At 38.5% G+C, this 21,232-nt stretch overlaps 1 protein-coding gene across 11 annotated transcripts in view; it reads right to left on the bottom strand.

Annotated features, from left to right (window-relative positions):
• Positions 1-384: 384 nt before the first annotated feature.
• Positions 385-21,232, bottom strand: part of tns1b (tensin 1b) — a 320,658-nt gene continuing 299,810 nt past the window's right edge. For 10 of the 11 annotated variants that reach the window (XM_065252286.2, XM_065252281.2, XM_065252287.2 and 7 more), the window contains 12 exons: positions 19,380-19,554; positions 17,975-19,017; positions 17,803-17,889; positions 17,062-17,190; positions 14,679-14,774; positions 11,919-11,996; positions 9,465-9,536; positions 9,334-9,360; positions 6,861-7,029; positions 6,682-6,750; positions 5,217-5,246; positions 385-4,048 (listed from right to left, as the gene is read on the bottom strand). In XM_065252286.2, coding sequence (XP_065108358.1) covers positions 3,907-4,048; positions 5,217-5,246; positions 6,682-6,750; positions 6,861-7,029; positions 9,334-9,360; positions 9,465-9,536; positions 11,919-11,996; positions 14,679-14,774; positions 17,062-17,190; positions 17,803-17,889; positions 17,975-19,017; positions 19,380-19,554 — 2,117 coding nt within the window. In that variant the 3' untranslated portion in view covers positions 385-3,906. The remainder of the gene's footprint in view (positions 4,049-5,216; positions 5,247-6,681; positions 6,751-6,860; positions 7,030-9,333; positions 9,361-9,464; positions 9,537-11,918; positions 11,997-14,678; positions 14,775-17,061; positions 17,191-17,802; positions 17,890-17,974; positions 19,018-19,379; positions 19,555-21,232) is intronic. The other variant, XM_065252284.2, reaches the window with a different exon arrangement.

Below are 21,232 nucleotides of genomic sequence, written 5' to 3'. Positions count from 1 at the left end.
TTATTTAACTAGATTTGGAGCAGCACGGTCATGTAATCCAACCAATCAGTGTGAAGCAGTCTGGATATACTGTATAATCGTCCCTCACATCTGTCCCGTGTTTGCCGCAGCCCTCCTCCACCCCATGGCCTCACTCTCAGCAGGTACTTATCCCAGTTGTGTTTTTGGAGCCCTCCACTCGGGCAACATGTCATATATACTTTTTATATACGATTAGTAATGCAAACTGAAGAATTTCTCAGTATGTGATTAATAATAAAAGAATCACATCTAAAACTCCAATAATAATGTAATAGCGATCAGTATAACCAAATGTTCATTCATAGCTCGTAATAGTGTAACTTTGTGTCTTCTAAGATACGTCTGAAGAAACACACAGACACATTTTCTAGCAACAGTGTACTTCTTTAATGTAACTGATTTGGATTGCTCTTTAATGTATTTTTTGCCAAAACAATACAATATGAGGCTGTAAAACATAACGCAAATAAAAAGACGTGGTTCTGTACAGCAATAGTAGCTCATTCACACATTCTAAGTATGTTAACAAGTGGACGTAAAAAAATATAATAATACAACACTGCTAATACATTGAGAGGTGGGGAGCTGATTTCGGTGGCAGATCTTTCTCCGACCGCCAATATCTGCCATACGTTATTTTTCTGTGGTTCAGTCTACGCATGTGATCTGTTCATCTAAGCCTATGCATCCAATGAAATGTCCAGAAAGGCAAGCAAAGCAAGTTTATATGTAATCTAGTAGTGTGCATAATCATTCACATGCAGGCCCAAAAGGAATTTACACCTGCAAAGATGAAAAATCTGCCATTCGTTCATTCATTCCCTGCTCCTTGCAAGTTGCTTTATTGCATATTTCGGCTACCAATAAGAGCGTTGCACACGCACACTCATTTAACACGTTTTACATCCAGAATTCAGCAGATTTTACAAAATCAATGCAGAAATGTTCATCCCGGCCTACGACTATTAGACTAAGTGAAGCGGCCTTATTAATTTTAAGTTTTATTTTTTATTTCTCAGCTCCTAATATTTAAGTGCTTTGCATTTTTTGGAGTAGTTTTTTTAAGGCTAAACAAAAGGTATCATGACAACCAAACACAGTCATATAGAGTCAAAAAAGACTCCCATGCCAAAAACAACCAGACAATAATCTTTTCTCAAACTAAGGCATACACAAGTGAAATAAAATCTTTGGCAAAAATGAAGTATTTACATACAAAACGAAAACATTATTCAGCCTAAAGCCACCTCTATCTTCTGGCTGACACGGGACATGAGGGTATCAAACCAGTTTAAGGGATCGATGGGGACTTTCTCCTCGAATCACAGTTAAAACACTGCAGTATTACTTTCAATCGATTCATTTCACAAGGATTCTGTGAATGTAAAGGATGGTGCATAGATGGCAAACATGACTAGCAATACCTGACAGTTCCTCACGATGGCAGTATAAAACAAAATACTGAATTCTGCCTAAAAAATGACCGACTGCTGGGGAACGCTGGGTTGAATACTGGAAGGGGAAAGGGTGCAAAAATAATATTAATAACAATAATAATACAAAAATAAAGACATGTTTCCTTACTCTTCTTTACACAAAGCCTCTTGCAGTAAACATATCGGCCAACTCACTTTGTAATCTTCAGATGTAATCTCTAATAATGATACGGTCGTCCAAAGCGACAATGAATTTTTTACTTTAAACCCTACTCTCATTCAAACCAGAAGGAAAAAACAAGAAAATAATAACAAGCTTTCCAAATACATACACTTTACACCATATATGCTTCTCAAAATTACATGGTTTTGAAATATTAGCCAAAATAAAGAGTATTTATTTCAAAGGCTAATCTTTATGTAGACTATACAATATATCTATGAGTAAATGAGTTAACATGGAGCAAAAAGTAGCAAATAATACAATAAATATTCAGTAAAATCACTTATTTGAAGTATTTTTTTTATATATATTTACTTAGCTTCCTTTGGGGTAGAACGAAACTGTAAGTGTGTTTTAAGAGAGGCGTAGATATGTGACAGACACACACATTCTGTTAAACCTTACACAATTCTGAAGAAAAGAAAGCATTGGATGATGGACACCTGCTTCACCCCAAGGTCACCTTGAGACTAGTAGTGAACAAACCAGCAACTAAAGACTGATGCATGATGCAGGTGCATGAAAGATCCTGAAGCACTCAACCTGAGAAGTCAAAATTTCCAAATTTCTGCTTGGAACCTTTTATTCGATTGCATAGATATGGATAAAAGCATTTACCAAATGCATAAATGTAAATGTACACACGCTTGCAAATAATAACATCCTTAATTTGGTTGAGATAAGTCAGGGTCTCTGATGATAAATCATCTAAGGCTACGTTTACACGGAAACGATCTGAAGAGAAAACGTAAAAGTGGCGTTGCATTATCACTTTTTATTCCGCGTTTATACGAGCGTTTTGGGGGGGGGGGATCTGCGTGCATATGGTGACGCAAAAGTGTGTGAAATGCGATGTAGTATGCACTCCAGACGGCTAGGTGGCAATGTAAAGCACTGACACACAACAACACCAAGTCCACACACCTGTTTACAACCTTCTTCCTTGTTCTCCCAGGTCTCGACCAAATCCGTCTTGTTTGCCTCCGACGAATTGGCGCATTAACAATTTGATGGAGGTAATTAATGCACCTTCTCTGATCAGTAATACTAGCTGTGAATATTTCATACAACTGCTGGAAAGAACCTTGTATATTTATCAGAGCTGCTATGGCAACTTGAAGGTCCGACGTATGAAAATAATCCAACATGTTTGTTGTTATTTTCCTGAACTTGCGCTTGCCTGTGACATAAACGCGTAAGCGATGAAAGCCACCGTGAGCCGACTCTAGAGCGATGGGAGAGCGTTTTTAAGATTTCCACTCTAGAGGGTTGTTCCACTTTTTTGCGTTTTTAAGCCCCAGAAACACTGTCGCCGTTTAAACGAAAGGCACATCCGATAAAATATTTTTACGTTTTCCCCCTCGAGCGTTCTCGTGTAAACAGGGCCTAAGTGTCGGGCAATGGAACAGGACTCTGGAAGTCAGAGACTGGAAATTGTGACTTTCTGAGGTGAATGAATGCACCATAAGATACTTTAGTTGCACGGTGAAACCACAGGTCTCAGCCGCTGGATGTGTGCGGACCAGAACAAGGAGGTTAACAAAAAGCCGACAAAATGAAAGGATGCCTCCAACAACCCGCAAGGTTTTCTTAAGGGTTTATGGGTGGGAATGACCAGACAACTACTGCTCTCTCTCATACCTGTCTTCAGTTTTTGATAGGTCTGTCACATGCAGGACATTTCAAATACCCAAGAAGAGTCTTTTTGAGTTTTTCCAGACAGTACCGGAAAAAGTTTTTAGTTTGGATATGGCGTGGTCTTGCATTTCTAGCGTGAGAAACAAGAGCGGCTTTAAGAAGGAAGTATCAGTTCTTATGTACAGTTTTGACAAATCAGTCGTGGCTTACCAAGATATATATAGTGAATAATGACTGGTTTGTCCTGACTGCGCTCTCATCTTTGGTACATCAGCCCCAAAGTCTAATCCTCTTCAACCCTCATTTTTACTTTTTCTTTTCCTTTTTTCTTAAAAAAAGAGCGACAAAATCACTGACGACATTTCCAATTCCGCTCAAAGTGAGATGAAGACCACCTCCCCTCTTCACGTCATTCCTCAACACCCACGCTGCACTTCCACTATCCCGCTTCCTCATTTCCACCCGGATTGCCCTCCGTCACACACGTACGCGCAACTTTCACCCGAACGAACGAAAAACAGAAACTTGATAAAACTCAAACGAAACAAACAGAAAGTCTTTAAGAGAGCGGCATGGCACGGGAAGCGTTCACCGCTTCTGAGAGCTGATCATCACTTTCGAGACGAAGTTTACGATGGCTGTGGCCGGCTGATCAGGATCCATTTCGGCGAACAGGTGGCTCACGTTGTCTGTTGTGCTACCTTGTTTTCTGGCCACAAAGCCAAAGAACCTGTGAAACAAAAGAACATGAAGTTGTCTCACTCATGAAGTCGTATAAAGTGTTTAAAAATATCACAAGCATTCATCTGACATTAGAAAGATGAATGTTTGTGACTCAGTCTGTAAAACCCCACCTAAAGTGTTTTTTGGTGATTTTTCTACATATAATCATCCTACATAAATGTGCAAAAAATAACCTTAAATATTAACTGTAAGATTATGTCACAGATTAAAATTAAAGTGAAATCAATGCATGAAATTGAACTTCATGTTTGAGCTGCCTTAATTTAAAAACACCTTGCACTGACACATCTTAACATATATCATTGGTATTTTTGTCTCAAAATGCACACCAGTATTGTTTGACAACAAAAATTAAATATTTTTAAACCACAATTATTCGTATTGCACTAGCTGTGTGACAAACCAGCGTGACCGTACGTATTACGTAATCACATCGAAAGGTCACGCATTATATACGTAAAATGCACGCTTGCGGACCATTTAAACATTAAACTGACATAAAGACGTTAATTTGTATCGTTTGACATACAATAATATCGAACGGTCCTCTTTCTTCACACTTGTAAACACTGGAGCGGTAATTTCACATACGTCAGTCCGTGACCTTTCCACATAATTATGCAATGCGTAAGGTGACGCTGGTGCATCACACGGCTAGTGCAAGACGAGAAGTTGTGGTTTAAGTGTACATAATTTTTATTTTTTTTGGCAAAAATGATGATCGTTTTTCTAGATAAGACCTGTATGCCTCGGATGGGATCGTTTAGAGCCCATTGAAACTGCAATTTTAAACTGTATTGAAAGTGTAAACTGTTGAGGTCCAAAAAAGTCATAGACATAAACATCTTGGATGACATGGGGGTGAGTAAATTATCAGGAATGTTTTTCATGAAAGTAAAGTAATCCTTTAAAACAAATATTAAAACACATAACATAGTGTATGTACTTAGAGTAAATTGTAACACATGTATGTGAGAATTGGCAAACTAACGTAAGGTTTTACAGACAACAGACATCACAATCCTGCTCATTCATAATGTCACCCATGATCTATGCTATCCCATTAAGCAACAGACAGAAGGAATCCTGTTGAAGAACTGTACTAAGCTACCTTCTGTATATAAATGTATTCATTAGTAAAAGCTGGTTCTTACTTTGCATTCCCACCGTCTGGTTTGCTCCACCTACAAAAAAAATAAATAAATAAATAAAAGTAATTCATGTTAAACCATGGTAAACTTAATTTGATATTTTCTGACAATGTAAAGGATGTTTGCGGTTCATAAGATGTTCTGAATGGTTACTAGGGTGTTACACAAGTATTAAGCATTTTGTTGCAATGCGCATGCGTCAAATAAACTACCATATTTTCTGGACTATAAGTCGCCTTATAGTCAGGTGCGCCTTGTAAGACAGTATGAATTAATTTGGACTTTTATGAGGCAAGATACAACATTACCGTCTACAGCAGCGAGAGTCCGCTATATGCTGCTCCTGTATTTATGTAATTTAGCCTATTCAACCTTCCAGGTAAGTTCTGTATGCTATGGTTTATCGTGTAAATAACTGATAATATTACTTTAACGTACAGACATCTATTCAGCCTGCTATTCTGTGTGCTATTGTTTAGTTTTGTTCAGATTAAATGTCTGTTCTTCGGCTTGGATTTTGTGAAATAATTTTCTATAAATGCGACGTATAGTCCACTGCGACTTGTTTATGTCATTTCGTCTTCATGGCGCATTTTTGAATGATGCGACTTATAATTATAGTTTGGAAAATACGGTATGCTTTGCAAGGCTGTGTTTTCTTCCGTGCATGTACGCTTGCATACACGTAAAAAACAACTATACGCAAGGCTTAAGGCTACATTTACAACAATGTAGTAAAATATTGTACACATGACAATGCTGTCAAAAAGATTGCATGGATCCGCAAACATGACTAAAAACGCTGTACTAGTGTGTCAAGTAGATGGCGATGTTTGTTAAGTAAACACCACATGACATGATATGCATTCTTCTACAGAGCAATAAATACAAACAATCAAGATGGCGAAAGCATTGACCCTTGGTAGTGATATTAGAAAAATGTGTATATACATTTTTATATTTATATATATATATATATATATATATATATATATATATATGTATGTATACTTTTTAATAAATAAAAAAGTTTAATCGATTAGATTTATTGATTAGTTGTGATTAATTGTTATGCAGCCCTACACAGATTCACAGGTAAGTCTCGTAAGGAGACGACAACCTTGCACTTTGAAACCCATCTTCAAAAGTTTGCGTTTTAAGGTCCCCAAATGCACAATAATTTCCTGTTTGCTGTCAAAAAAACAGACCCTTAGGGTGTACTCACATTATGCCTACCGTACCATACCAGAGTACGTTTGACCCAAAGTACGGTTTATTTGGCTAGTGTTCACTTTGATTCGGGGGCAGTTACTAGCTGGCCCAAGTTTCAATGGAATAATTGAACCAATAACCTAATCCATACCCACAAACCAGAAAGTCCCTAAATATTGTATTTTATAGTCAGCTAGGTGATCGCTTTGAAAAGTAATGCCTCAGCTTAACAAGACTCATAAACCTTTAAACTTACTTTCTCTCCTGGGGATCAATATCACAGAAGGTGACTGTGTTTATGGGGTAGTGACGTCTGAAGAAAAGCCTGTTGAGAAAATGGTATTTAAAAGATAATACATTTAAATAAATGATTTAAATAGAAACTTAAATCTTAAACAGAAAGATATGAGAGAGAGTGAGAGAGAAACAACTCACTTTCTCTGGTTGTCAGTAAGCGTGATGCCTTGTGCCGACACCTTGAAATGAACAATGGTGGCTGTGGGTGCCGGGCTGGTTGCCATCGTTTCTGAAATTGCCTTAGCAATGGCCTGAGGCCCAGTCAGAGACTCCATATCCACAGAGTTTATATACAAAACATTGCATGCTGGGAAAGACAAGAAAACATCAATAAAGAAGTTGTGATTTGAGATTTAATGACTACTGTAGGAAAACATTTATGAAAAATATATCTGGCATTTGCACAATCCAGTGGTTCTCAAATTCAAAACTGCTGTGTTCAGTTATTTCTTATATGGGGTAATACATTTTTGGCAACAGTATCCCATTACCATACAGATGTTCAGAGGATAATGAATTCAATTTTAGGCTTTACACAAAGCTGCTGCATGGATTCAGAAGACTTCAATGCAGTTCATGTTTTGCAAAATGCTTTTCAATGTCTTTTATCTCTTTCCCCGCCATTTATGAGTTATCTCGTAAATTTAGAGAAAACATTTTCCGGCCAATGACGCTTTCCTGACGAGTTTTTACGGTAAACTGTAATTCTGCTACTATCCACTAGATGGTGCTCTTATCCAATTTATAATAAACTTAAGCAAAAACTAATTTTACAAATTTTAAACTCCATGTAAGTTTTGATCTTCGTTCTGAATCTGATCTGAACAAAATTTCTTTACAAAAATGCAATTATTTCAGCTTTTTGCTCAAAATTTGGTGTTTTTTTTTAAAAAACTACCCATTTTTGAGAGGTAATAAAAAGATAACAAATGAAGATAGGATTAAACTTTTTCCCGTTTTGTTTGTTTGTTTGAAAGCAAAGGGTTTGTTCTTTCATTTGATATATTGGGCCCTATCTTGCACCCAGCGCAATTGACTTTGACAGTGACGCATGTATCATTCGTATTTTGCACCGGCGCACAGCGGGTTTTTCCCTCCACAGACGCACGTCGGCAAACTAGGGAATGAACTTGCGCTCCCTGGGCGGTTCAGCGCAAAAAAGGAGGCGTGTTGCGGCGCAAATCATCCCTGATGCTATTTTGCAGTTTCAAAAAACAATTGCGCCACTGACCAGAAAAAACTAGTCTAAAGTCAGTGGCGCGTTGTTCATTATGCTATTTTAAGGGCGCATGCTTGACCATAATGTATACCGTGCACAACGCGCACACACTTTGCTTATCTAATCTACACAGATGCAACAGTTATATTTGCAATTGTTACAATAAAAAATATTAACACATGAGATAAGGGAGATCATTGTGGTGAGCATTGTGGTAATAGTTTTTATTCATTTTGTGTGGCTGCGTTAAAAATATTGTCATGCAAATAAGGATTAAAATATTTTCATAAGTTTGTTGTGTGGCTGTATTACGTTTATTTTATGTAAATAATAATTAAAATGTTTTCATAAGAAACCTCAATGTATGTGAACTTGATTTGTAAGAGTACTTTGGGGTTGGACTGCTTGGGTTTCTTGGCTTTCAGCGGTGAGGGTGGACGCAGCGATGTCCTCTGCTGGCGTCAGGTCCTGTGTAGAGGCAGATCCACCTCCTGACATCATTGTAGCGCTTGCGGCGCTGATTTGTGCGGGTTTCTCCCATTCCCATACAAAACAACTTCTCTGCCTTTGATTGCTCTTACAAGAACGTCAGTCTCCTCAGCTGTAAACCGCTCCTGGCGTGCACCTGGTAAATCCGTCATAATAATAGCAACCCGCCATGGAACTTGCGCACTTGCGTTTAAAGGGAATGTTGGATAGTGTTCTGATTGGTTTATTTGACGTTACGCCCAAACCACACCTATGAATAATGAACCTACTTCAGACCAACCCTTTATTGATTTGCGCCTGGCGCAAGAGTTATTTCTCCTGCCGGGAAAATAGCAACAGCGCCCAAGATCCGCCCACATAGTCACTTGCGCTTTGCACTTCGCACTTGCGTTTCCGATCGTAAAATAGGGCCCAATTTTGGTTTATATTTATAGAAGAAAATATTCCTGGAAGGCATTTTGTGAAACTTTTGCAAAAAAGGCTGGCGGGGAGTGAGTTAAACACCAAAAACTATCTATTCTTTAACAGGGCTGTTCTACCTGACATCTGGCATCAATCATATTCTATTAATTTTCTAGTTTTCAAAGAGAAATAAAATTGAGAACCACTGATATTATCTGTAAATCCATGCAGTGTATTTTAACACAGTCATTATTAAAGAACATGCCATATTCAATAGGAGACAGAGGTTTTTGAAATACACTCAAGGCTTTTGACAAAAGGAAGGGCTTCAAGATGAACGGTTTGACAAGACAGATAAAAAAGTGTTTCCGAAGTATAAACCATCACATGCATGGACAGAATTAAGAGAGACGTGCGGCCGCCTCTCTAGAAACAGCAGTCAAGAGTCGGGTTAAATAAAACACAGATCAACAAACATCACAGAACATCACTTGGGTTTACCATGGGCTTCAGTAGAGCTCTTCTGCCCTAAATCATTGTGACACCAGGGTGAGGGAGAACATTGATTCAGAGTTGATTCAGAGTATGTAGTTCTGAGCACACATATTAGATATTCATCGTATTTCTCTCACCTGCGCCCTGTTTGAGCATCTCAGTGGCAGGGTTAGTTGGTGTCGCGGTCTCAGGCGACTCCTCCAGAGGATCTGAAACAACAACAGGTCAAGTTTTGAATTTACACATCCTTTCAAAAACAAGTAGTCTGATGATTATTTGATAACATGAACCCTATGACCTGGAATTCTTGCCTTTAACGCGGAAGGATTTCTTGACAGAAATGCAACATAATGTACATAGCTACTGTATTTTCTGGACTATAAGTCACACTTTTTTCATAGTTTGGGGGGTCCTGGAACTTATACAGTAGTCAGGTGCGAATTATACATCAAAATAATTTCATATGAACCAAGAGAAACCATTACCGTCTACAGCCGCGAGAGTCGGCTCTGTGCTGCTCCTGTATTTATGTAATTCAATGGATTCAGTGATGTGGAATGACTTTGGGATCTTTTTGAACTTGATTTGTCTTGTCGTGTTAATTTAGCCTATTCAGCCTCTCAGGTATGTTCTGTGTGCTATTGTGTATCGTTTAAATAACTGTTTATGTTACTTTAACGTACGGACACCTATTCAGCCTGCTGTTCTGTGCTAATGTTTAGTTGAATAACTTTCCTTTCCAGATTAAATGTCTGTTCTTCACCTTGGATTTTGTGAAATCTTAATAAACGTGACGTATAGTCCACTGCAACTTATATAAGTTTTTTCCTCTTTAAAACGCATTTTTGACTGATGCTGCTTATACTCCGGAGCGACTTGTAGTCCGGAAAATACGGTATATTATCAGTGGTGTCTAAAGACCTTACATAATGAACTGTATTGTTTTTTTAACATTAGAATGAGACATTTTTATCTACATATGCCGTGGGTCCTCAATCATAAAAAATGTTGCCGCTGGCTGGCATTTTTTTTTAAATGCTGGTTGAGAAAGAGTTAAATTTACATCTATGCATTTGGCGGATGCTTTTATCCGAAGTGTATTTGATCAATCATTGTATCAGTATGTGCCTACCCTGGAATGCCTCACTATGAATGAGTGTTTCTGACTAACAGCTGTTAAACTCTGTGTGGAAAGACAGAGATGCACTCATAAAGGTCTCGGGTCTTATGCCCTCTTGACACCTGGATGGCATCTAGCAGTTGACTGAGGATAGAGGCCAGATGAACAACCTCAGGAAATATTCTTCATTACTCACGCCGGGCAAACCGGACATGAAACATATGAAGAGTTTGGTTCCAAAACGCGATAAACGCCATTTAAAATAAAATTGTTACTATCAAAATCAGTATTGTATCAGGTCAGTATTAAAAAGTTAATTCTTAATTTTACGCAAAATCCGATATCTGCCGTGTTATTCTGTCATCTTTTCCCCCAAAACTCAATAAACGCCAGTCTTCCTTCTCTGCAAAATGCAATAAATCTGCTCAACAAATCACAGCGCACCATTCCACGTAAACAACAATGGTGGCGCGTTGAATACACACAGATTCCTACTTTTCCTCATCTACTTTGTACTTCGTGATCAACAAACAAACAAAAACAAAATAGTGATTTTGATGGCATTGATAAACCTGTGGTGGTTTTCTGTGGCGGGGAAGAAATGTAAGCCACTCGGGCGACAGAAAAATGCCAGCTGTTGCTTTAAAAACTTTCCATTACTTTATGCAAAGTAGGAATGCACTGATTTTTTTTGGGCCAATACCGATTTAAAAAAGACAACTTCTGGCCGATACCGATGCCGATACCGATATTAAACACTTGTATACAATACTATGCAGTTGGTCTATTAGCTAGTTTATTTCTGCATCAAATTATTTTTACTGAACATGGATTTTATCTAATTAACATTCAACTGACCAACATAATAAGAGAGGCACAAATTAAGCTAAAACAAATATAATAAGACAGCATGACAACCTTCAAAGGTGGTTTTTGCTATTCAGCATTTATTTTATTAACAACATTAACTTATTTTTTTACATATAATGGATTTCTTTATGCATTTAATTAATAAACAATCGGTATCGGCCTTTTTCGTGCTATTGCCGATATGCTGATGGTTTCAAATTCATAAAAAAATCGGCCGATAAATATCGGTTTTGATTAATGCCATTAATGTTTATTTTTTAACAGTGTATACCACTAGTCAACTAAATGAATATAACATGGGAAAGATGAATGCACATTTATATATTGATTCAATAGATTTATAGTCATGGATTTATTGCATTTTGCGGAAAAAATAATCCGTTTTCATAATAAATCTTTGAAAATAAAATTTTAATTTTTAATGTTACTATAACCTAAACATGCTATGTGAAAGTTTGTAACAGAAAATAGTCGTTTTCATCTCATCACTTTCTTGGTATAGAAAACCCATTTTTACCCAAATTAGTCAAAATGGATTTATTGCATTTTGAAAAATACTTTACATTACTGTAAAATACATTACTGAGATAATGTGTCTCACCTCTGGTTGGTATGGCGAGTTTGCAGGGTAAAGCCAGTGGAGTGATGGAGTGCTGGTAAACCAGCGCAGACAAACAGCCTACACAGACAGAGAGAAAGAGACGATGAAAACAAATTGACGGTCAAATTTATGAGCAACAATCACACGAGGGCAAACTTTACTTTATAAACATCCCATGGCGCTCAAACTGTGATGCCCAGGCTGGAAAGTCATAAATCTACACGTTAGTCAATCCAGCCCCATTTGATGAATGTCGGGCGATCGCTGTGCTCATATGCAGTACCATGGGATGATTATACTGGCACGTGGTTAAACCTTTGGAGTCAAGTTTGTACTGTATAATAAACCTTTGCTCCAAATATTTGACTATATTAGGAAAAGTGCCACACGGGAGAGAGTTTGTTTGGACACTATGATAAATAGCCACAATGTTATCTCAGCACAGAAAGAAAACAAGTCTAGGATTTATACCGAGTCCTTGTTTCCAGTTTAGATATTATTATCAGTTTCTAAACTCCCTTCCTTCTGCAATCAGATACTATCGGCATTAACAGGAAATGAGAGGTTGGTATAAAGATAACAATTAACAATTCACCCAGTATGTCAATCATTCACTCCCATTACTTTATTATGTGAAACCAAAGCTGAATTTTTAAACTACAATGAGCACTCATTTTTATATAGCAGTGAATGAAAGTGTTTTCCACTGGGATCTGATTTGATATAAAAAAGTAGGCGTTTCATTCAGAAATGGAGCTCGCAGTTGGAGGGGGCGGGGTTAACAGATGCTCCGCCCAAGCTGTCAAGCTGACGCCATCAGTGAAGGATCAACATTTCAGATTTTGATTAAAGTTTATGAGGGCCCATGAATAAAAAACACAATTAATTAGATGGATAAACTATTTATAATGAATACCGCAATATTCCATTAACTCTTTCTGCGGCATTGACGAGTTATCACGTCAATTAAGGGAAAACGCTTTCCTGCAAATGATGAGTTTTTACGGCAATCTATAATTCCGCTATTATAAAACTCTTAAGCATCCAAGGATTTAAAAACAGTAAAAATTCCTGTATGGTTATATATTTAAAGTAGAAATTTTTCTGGAATGCCGTAAACTTTTGTAAAAATCATAAAAAATGCTGGCAACTTAAAATAAAAATGCTGGCAGAATAAGAATTGTGAGTTTTGATTTCATGAGAACATTAAATTAATCCATGTCACTACCTTCTATTTTAAAATGACTTGGATTGACATTGAAGTGTCAGATTTGGCATCAGGGACATTTAAAGGAACACGCCCAGATTTTGGGAATTTAGCTTATGCACCGTATCCCCCAGAGTTAGATAAGTCCATACATACCTTTCTCATCTCTGTGTTTGCCATAACTCTGTTTGACGCAGCCCCCGCTAGCTTAGCTTAGCACAAAGACTGGAAGTGAATGGCTCCAGCTAGCATACTGCTCCCAATAAGTGACAAAATAACGCCAACATTTTCCTATTTATGTGTTGTGATTTGTATAGTCACAGCGTATACAAATAACAAGGTCATATGAGACACAGCCATCTTTAACAGTATATATACTGGGAACTATATTCTCAGAAGGCAAAGCACTGCTACTTGGGCGGAGTGATTTGCTCACAGCACCCGAGAAACCCCCTGGTGAGGAGCAGAGAGTTCGGTCAGAGTTGTGCAAATCACTCCGCCCAAGTAGCAGTGCTTTGATTTCTGAGAATATAGTTCCCAGTATATATACTGTTAAAAGATCGCTGTGTATCATATGACCTTGTTATATTTTACATGGTGTGACTATACAAATCACAACACATAAATAGGAAAATGTTGGCGTTATTTTGTCACTTATTGGGAGCAGTTTGCTAGCTGGAGCCATTCACTTCCAGTCTTTGTGCTAAGCTATGCTAGCGGAGGCTGCGTCTGACAGAGTTACAGCACGCACGGAGATGAGAAAGGTATGTATGGACTTATCTAACTCTGGGGGATACAGTGAATAAGCTAAAGTCCCAAAATCTGGGTGTGTTCCTTTAATATCACTGACCACCATCAAACCACCAAATGTGACATGTTTAAAGACTGCATTTGATTTGTGTGAGGAAAAGACTGAAATATTTTAGAATGAAATGCAGGTGAGTAAATAATAAAAACATTAATTTGTGTGTGAATGATTTCTTAAAGCAGTAGGTGTCCTGGCAGACGTTCATGTACTGATTCTGCCTTAGGACCAGAGGCAGCACGAAGCTCTGCGTTTATTAACATCCACAAGATGAAAGTCCTGCCAAATATCTCTCACACCTGCTTTCATTCTCACACATGATTTTTTGTTGCCTCCTGCTAACAATCTCACACTTACGCAATGGTTACCGTAACCGAACATTTAAGGGCTTTTGAATGCTGCCCGACCCGCAATTTTTCTTTTTCGATATGAAATAATGAATATTGAAGACCACAACATTATCCAGAAACCTGTCTAGTCCCCATGTAATGTGGTGAACAGACACTATATTAGAGCCTGGACCGCCTCAAAGCTGCATTGAATAACTTGCATGTTGCCGTTTGGACTACATATGTTACACAGACTTCTGGAAGCGAGATGGAGAGCTTGATTTAATGGGACTTAAAGGCATTTATTCTAGAAACTTGACAAAGTGGCTTTCACAATATTTAACACCATTGCTGATGTACTGAAGCTAAAAGGAGCGGTGTGGCTTAATGTTTAGGAAGAGAATATAAAAGGAATTTACCAAAGTACGGTTCATTGGGGCAGCCCTTCAGTCTCACACCCTTTGGACTCGTCTCAATTAGAAAATGTCTCACCAGCTCATTGGTGACATCTCCAGCTGAAATAAAGGGAGTCAAAGTAAATACATTGAAATATAATTTGCAACAATGATTAATAAAGTATTAAAAGGTTTTGAAAGTTTTTAAGTACATTATTGTGATAGGAAGCGAAAGGCCTTTAGATTTGCTATGCCATCGGTTTTCAACGCCCTTGACTCAAATAATTTATTTACAAGTTACCCCTGAGATTTTACGTAAATATTTCAATAATTGAATATCACATTTGCATGTTAAACTTCAAACACATTTATTTTTCATCCATTTTAAAGTTAAATCAATAGTGTTTTACATTGTTATCATTACCTGCTATTGGACCTTAATCTGGTCATTGTCTTTTATTAATACATGAAACATCTGTCCATTATGCACGAGTTCTCTGACATATTGAAGTTTTGTGTAATGGTCCCATGACATTCAGATTAAATGGGTAAAATATATATTTTGCGGTAGTAAGTGTTTTATAGTATTTTTAAATTATTTACATTTTATGATTTACTGTAATTGTAATTAATTAATTGTTTTTTTATCAACTCATAAACCTCATGCAATTCCCTCGATAAACCAGTTTAGGAAACCTTTTTTAATGCAATAACATTTCATGCACACACTATCACATAACGGTTTAAAATTAAAGATTTTGAAAACCATTCAAATTTTTTCAGAGAAATTCAAACTCTACATATCAATTTCTTTATGAGAGTCCGAGTTAAGGGCCGTTCACATTAAAAAGATAACAATAATACAATATTAGCATCCACACCACCGGACGATAACAATAACTTTATGCTAATTCGTTCACTCGCACAAATCATCATTTACCTTTAATGACATTAACTCTTTCACCGCCAGCGTTTTTAAAAAAAGTTGCCAGCCAGCGCCAGCGTTTTTCATGATTTTCACCAAAGTTGAATGCCTTCCAGAAAATGTTCTTCTTTAAATAAATAAACATACAATATACCAAATGAAAGAACAGACCCTCTGCTTTCAAACAAAAAAACCGTTTCATCCTACCTTTAGTGGTTCTTTTGCAATCAGCTTTTGAATATGGGTAGGTTTTTGCAAAAACACCATATTTTGAGTAAAAAGCAGAGATAATTAAATTTTTGTGACAGACTTTTCAAAGAGATCCCATTCAGAGTGATCTTTAAAACAGACACGGACATGCAGCAGCTTGCCATAGGGCAATACTTCCGGTTTTTAAAAGTTGCGGAAGGGCGCCACCTGGTGGATAATAGCGGTATTGCGGAAAGACGGAAAATCTCGTCATTGGCGGGGAAGCGTTTTCTCTTAATTGACGAGATATCTCGTCAATGGCGGGGAAAGAGTTAACTAAAATAGCATATTTCCTTTTATATAAAAAGACCTCAGCAATGAGCTTCTTTACCGTGTCATCTGTCTTTTCAAATGCACATGAAGTCGTCGATTTATTGTTCATCCGTAAAAAAAAAAAACGCCCAGAAAATAATCCCAACGATATTGTATCTTTATGGTTATAGTTGTGGTGTGAAGTCCGCTATTTTCTATTTGTCTTAAAAACTACTTTTATAGTTATCGTTAAAATGTGAACAACCATTTACACAGGAGAATGGATAAAAAATAAAACAATATATATTGCATTTATTTTTTAATGATTTCCAGCGTAATTTTGGTTATTTGTGATACTTTACATTACTATTATTTCTAAAATATATACTATGGGATAATTCTCCGTTATTATGGCATAAAAAACATCAATGTGAAGCCAAGGAGTCTTAAATTACCATGAAAGAGTTTGTTTTGTGTTTAAATAATTTATTATGTCGGAAAAAGCCAACTATTGCTATCAGAAAGCACATCTATGGTTTAGTGGTCATTTTGCACAAATACACTCTTAAAAATATAGGTGCTACAGTAAAAACAGCAACGGCTCCCTAAAGAACCATTCAATTGAAAGTTTTTGAATTTCTTACCTATTTATAGTCTTTCCACTACAAAAAAACCTTTTGTGAAATAGAAAGATTCTTTGCATATTAAATGTTTTTTTATGAAACCACATAGCTAAAAAATAGTTTGTATTTGGCATCATGAAGCACCTTTATTTTTAAGAAGAGTATGATTTACTTTCATAATAAAATATTTCACAAAGCCGTACAATAGTAGAAAATACATAGGTTAACCGCTGTCTTTGTGTCATGTATGTCAATATTGCATGCCTTTTATTGTGTGTTGTGGGATTATGAATCACAGTAGGTCTGGAATACATTTGGCAGATGCTTATCTGCATTACCCACATGGCACATTAAATACCTTTCTTTGTGGGCTGCACAGTTGGAGGCGGTGAAGCAACTTTCATGGCCAAGCCGTAGGCACCTCTGAATGAATGACTGTCTCGAATAACAAAAGCTCCAGGGTCTTCGTCCTTCAACATGTTGATCGCTACAACGAAGAGGAGAAAAATACAGAAGTCAAATCGCCATAAAAACATCTACGCCTCCTTATGCCATTCCAAACCCATTCTGTTGAAAGCAAACTGAAACATTTAGATAAATTGCACAGCTTTTATGGCACTTTTATGTTGTCCTTTATAAAGCCTTCAAAGGACATATGCATTTCAAAGCGTGAGTAATTAATGACATCATTTTAATTTGGGGACAAATTATCCAGATTGGTTGTTGCCGTGAAAGCTTTAATATGTTAACACATTGCTACAGTTTACCCTGCAGTTTAACACGTACACAGATAGGGAGCAAGTAAAAGCAAAACCTTGTTAAGGAGGTTTATTCGTTATCGTAACAGCGAGTTAATGAATCAACACGTGCAGATGTTTAACTGAGCACATATGCCGAGTGGCATGTGATGTCACTGCATGTGCTTGCATTTATAGAGATCTCCAGCACAGATGATGTAATTCAATAAGAACACAAAGAAGGACCAGATGTGCAGACCAACAGCGATTGACCTCATACAGGGTGGCTATATTTCACTGTTCATGAGAGATATGAGCATTACAGGTAAATTAACCTTAACATGAACAAACTATGCCCTTACCTTGGTCTCTGGAGATGTCTGGTTTATACCAGAATTTCGATGTGTCCTGGACAAACTTTACATTCATCCTTGTCTCTGGACTTCCATCTGGAATATAAAAAGTGATGTAAACCAGTTGTAAACTGATATCAGTTCAAATGGCACACTTTTATTTATCTTCATCAGGTCTTACCACACATGTTGAGTTTGGAGAAATCAGGAAGCGTGTGAAAGAAATGGACGCTTGGGGTGCTGCCGCTGCTGGACATCGACGAGGACATTTTCCCGTTAAGCGTCCCGTAAGACAAACCTCCGTTGGGGCGTTCGCCGCTCGACATGCGTCTCTTCTCGGGAAGCTGAGGTTGCGGGCCGGGGCTGCCTTGTCTGAATCCCACTCCATCCATGTATCCGGCCGGAGAGACGGGGAAGGAAGGTGTTGATGGCGGCTGGTATCCAGAGGAGCTGCTTTGGCGTGACAGCGCTCCGTGTCTCTCGTCCGGAGTATTGTAGCCGCTGTACATTGGGTGCCTGTCCAGAATGGGGCTGCCCTGGGTCGCCTGCGTCATCGACGGGTGATGTCCTAAAATAGGGCTGCCCTGATGTGTCAGTGAGGACTGTCTGGTCAGGACAGGGCTGCCTTGACTGCCCTGCGTAACGGACGGCTGTCTGCCCAACACAGGGCTGCTTTGACTGGGCATCATCATGGCCGGCTGTCTGCTGAGAACCGGGCTGCTCTGAACAGCTTGTTGACCCGATGGCTGTCTGCTGAGGATCGGACTACCCGGAGTCCCTTGGTTGGCGGGGTATTGTCTAGACATCATCGGACTGCTCTGCGTTCCCTGGGACACCATTGTGTGTCTCACTTGCATGGGGCTACCCGGAATTCCCGGCGGGTGACCGTTAGCTGGGGTTGGCTGTCGGCCCAGAACCGGGCTGTCTTGATTGGTTATTCGGTGCTGAAAGCCAGGGCCGGATGTCACGTCGGGCATGAGATCGTAGTGTCTTGTTGCAGTGCTCCCGGTGATTGGCTGGGTTGTCGTGGCCATGTTTTGTACGCTCTCTGGTAGGGAGGGGCTGAAATCAGGGGTGATATAGTTACCCAGCATGCTGTGAGATGTGGGGTAGGAGGGTGTGGGCATTCGGTACATGTTTTCGGGATGCTGGGAGTGATAGGTATCAATGGCAGGCTGAGATAGAGAATTCATCCCCACCCCACTATCGACCAATGTGCTTTCACTGAAAAACAGAAAACAAGGGAACAAGTCCGATAACATTGTATATGCACTAGACTGGATGTGGCTATTGGAGATAAGAGTGTTTCCCAATCCTGGTCCTCGAGTACCCCCTCCCAAAAAGTTTTACACTCATCAGCTTGTTAGGGAGACATGTTAACCATCATGGAAGTAGGCTGATGAGTTGCATCAGGTGTTTTAAATGAGGAGACATTTAAATATGGAAACGTTTGGGAAGGGGGTACTCGGAAGACCAGGATTGGAAAGCAGTGTTCTATGGCAACACTGTGAAAAACCCTTGTAAAGCTTCATTTTAAAGAGTGTAATCTTACATGTACTTAGTTTTTGTGTCTGAATGTTACTTACACTGCATCAGGACTCTGAATGGGACTGCTGGAGGAAAGTGGTGAGTTCAGGGCGTGGGACGCAGCGGTGGGGCGAGCTAAGCTGTCGCTGTCATATGTCATGGACACGGGTGAAGCTGGTGGACCGCCCGCCCCTGCCGCGGCTTTGGCCACAGACTCCACATAGCTGCGAGGCTCTGCCAAAAAGACAAAGAGACACATCTGTGAGTGCAAGACAGATAGATAATGAGCACAATAATAAATGCATTCATGAAACAAGATAACCCTGAAGTTTCTACCTGCACATGGAAATTATGGAATAACATTTATATCTACAATACCTTAACTTAAAAATCTAGAAGCGTTTAAATTTTATTCTATTATCTTTTATCATGTTGAAAACCAGGATTGTACCTTTTGTGAAATCAAACAGGTTTGAAAAGATGATATAATGTTAGGAAAAGTGAAATATCCCTTTAAGAAGACAAAAGCTTTTTTCAATAAAAGGAGCTGATATATGAGCCCAAATCAAACAGAAACTTGACACATTCGCTTAAGCTACTCCATCATGAAGGACACAAGTGGAACATGCTTTATGGTGCATGACCGACACGATGAAATGAGGTGCAAAGGAGGATATCTGTGATGCATTTAAAGGAAAACACCACTGTTTTTCAATATTTTCCTATGTTCTTACCTCAACTATGTTCTAACCTCAAAATTAATATATACCATCTTTTTACAATGCGTGCACTTAATCTTTGTACAGCGGGTCATTAATGTGTTAGCATTTAGCCTAGCCCCATTCATTCCTTACTGTGGGTTCACACCAGTCGCGTTTGAGGAGTCAAATTCGCGTCTAGTTTGCCACTTGAACATTTTGAATTTACTCGCTTCATTCATGCATGAGATTCTAGTTATCGAGACATTCACACGAACATTCACGCCGTGGGAGGGGCTTCTCCGACTCCGCTCGCTTTCTGTAATCACGTCACTACTAGAGCAAGCTCCTGATTGGTTAACGTGGCGCGTTTTTCCACCAAAGTTCCTGCGGCAACACTTAATTTGCGGCATTCGCACACCTAGGCAGAATCACATCTAGGCGGAATCGCGTCTTCCGCGCCACGCTAAACGCCTCATTCGTGCCGCGAGACCTCCAGATGCGCCAAACACTTCCATGAGTAAGTATGGTGGCACAAAATAAAACGTGGTGATTTTTTAAGCGGATAAAAAAATTTGAACTATATTGCATGGCGGAACAGCACTTAGTTTGCAGCACTTCAACCTCGGTGCCACATTTTATTTTGTGCCACCATACCTACTTGTGTAACTACTCATGTGACAGTCTTTAAATAGGGACAACATGCAAGTGTTTGGTAGCTTCTAAATTCATCCCTGTTTGGATCCTAAGGAATTAATGGGGCTAGGCTAAATGCTAACACATTCATGACACGCTGTACAAAGATTAAGTGCTTGCATTGAAAAAAGATAGGTGTGTATTACTTTGTCTAAGTTGAGGTAAGAACATAGTTAAATATTGAAAAACTGTGGTGTTTTCCTTTAATGATTTGAACCCAGCAAGAAATATTCGGAGGTGGCTTTGATGTAACACTGTGTCTTCATCACTGATACTGTATATTCTTACCTTCCTCATCTTCGCTTTCTGTATCAGACAGCAGCAGAACAAAGTCATAAGAAACAGAAATTCATTCATTTTTAAACATGATCAAGAAGCGAACACTGCTGACACGAGCATGAAAAGACGAGGAAATAAAATCATGTCTAAATTATCCTTGTGTTATGTGTGTGATTCATTGTGTCTTCGTAATCTTTTTACAAAATATAACATTTTATTCCACTTCTTAAACAACTTTT

Source organism: Paramisgurnus dabryanus, chromosome 15 (genome assembly GCF_030506205.2).
Source record: "Paramisgurnus dabryanus chromosome 15, PD_genome_1.1, whole genome shotgun sequence".
NCBI lineage: Eukaryota > Metazoa > Chordata > Actinopteri > Cypriniformes > Cobitidae > Paramisgurnus > Paramisgurnus dabryanus.
The sequence above is the reverse complement of the archived record's forward strand: the minus strand, read 5'-3'. Positions and strand labels throughout refer to the sequence as shown.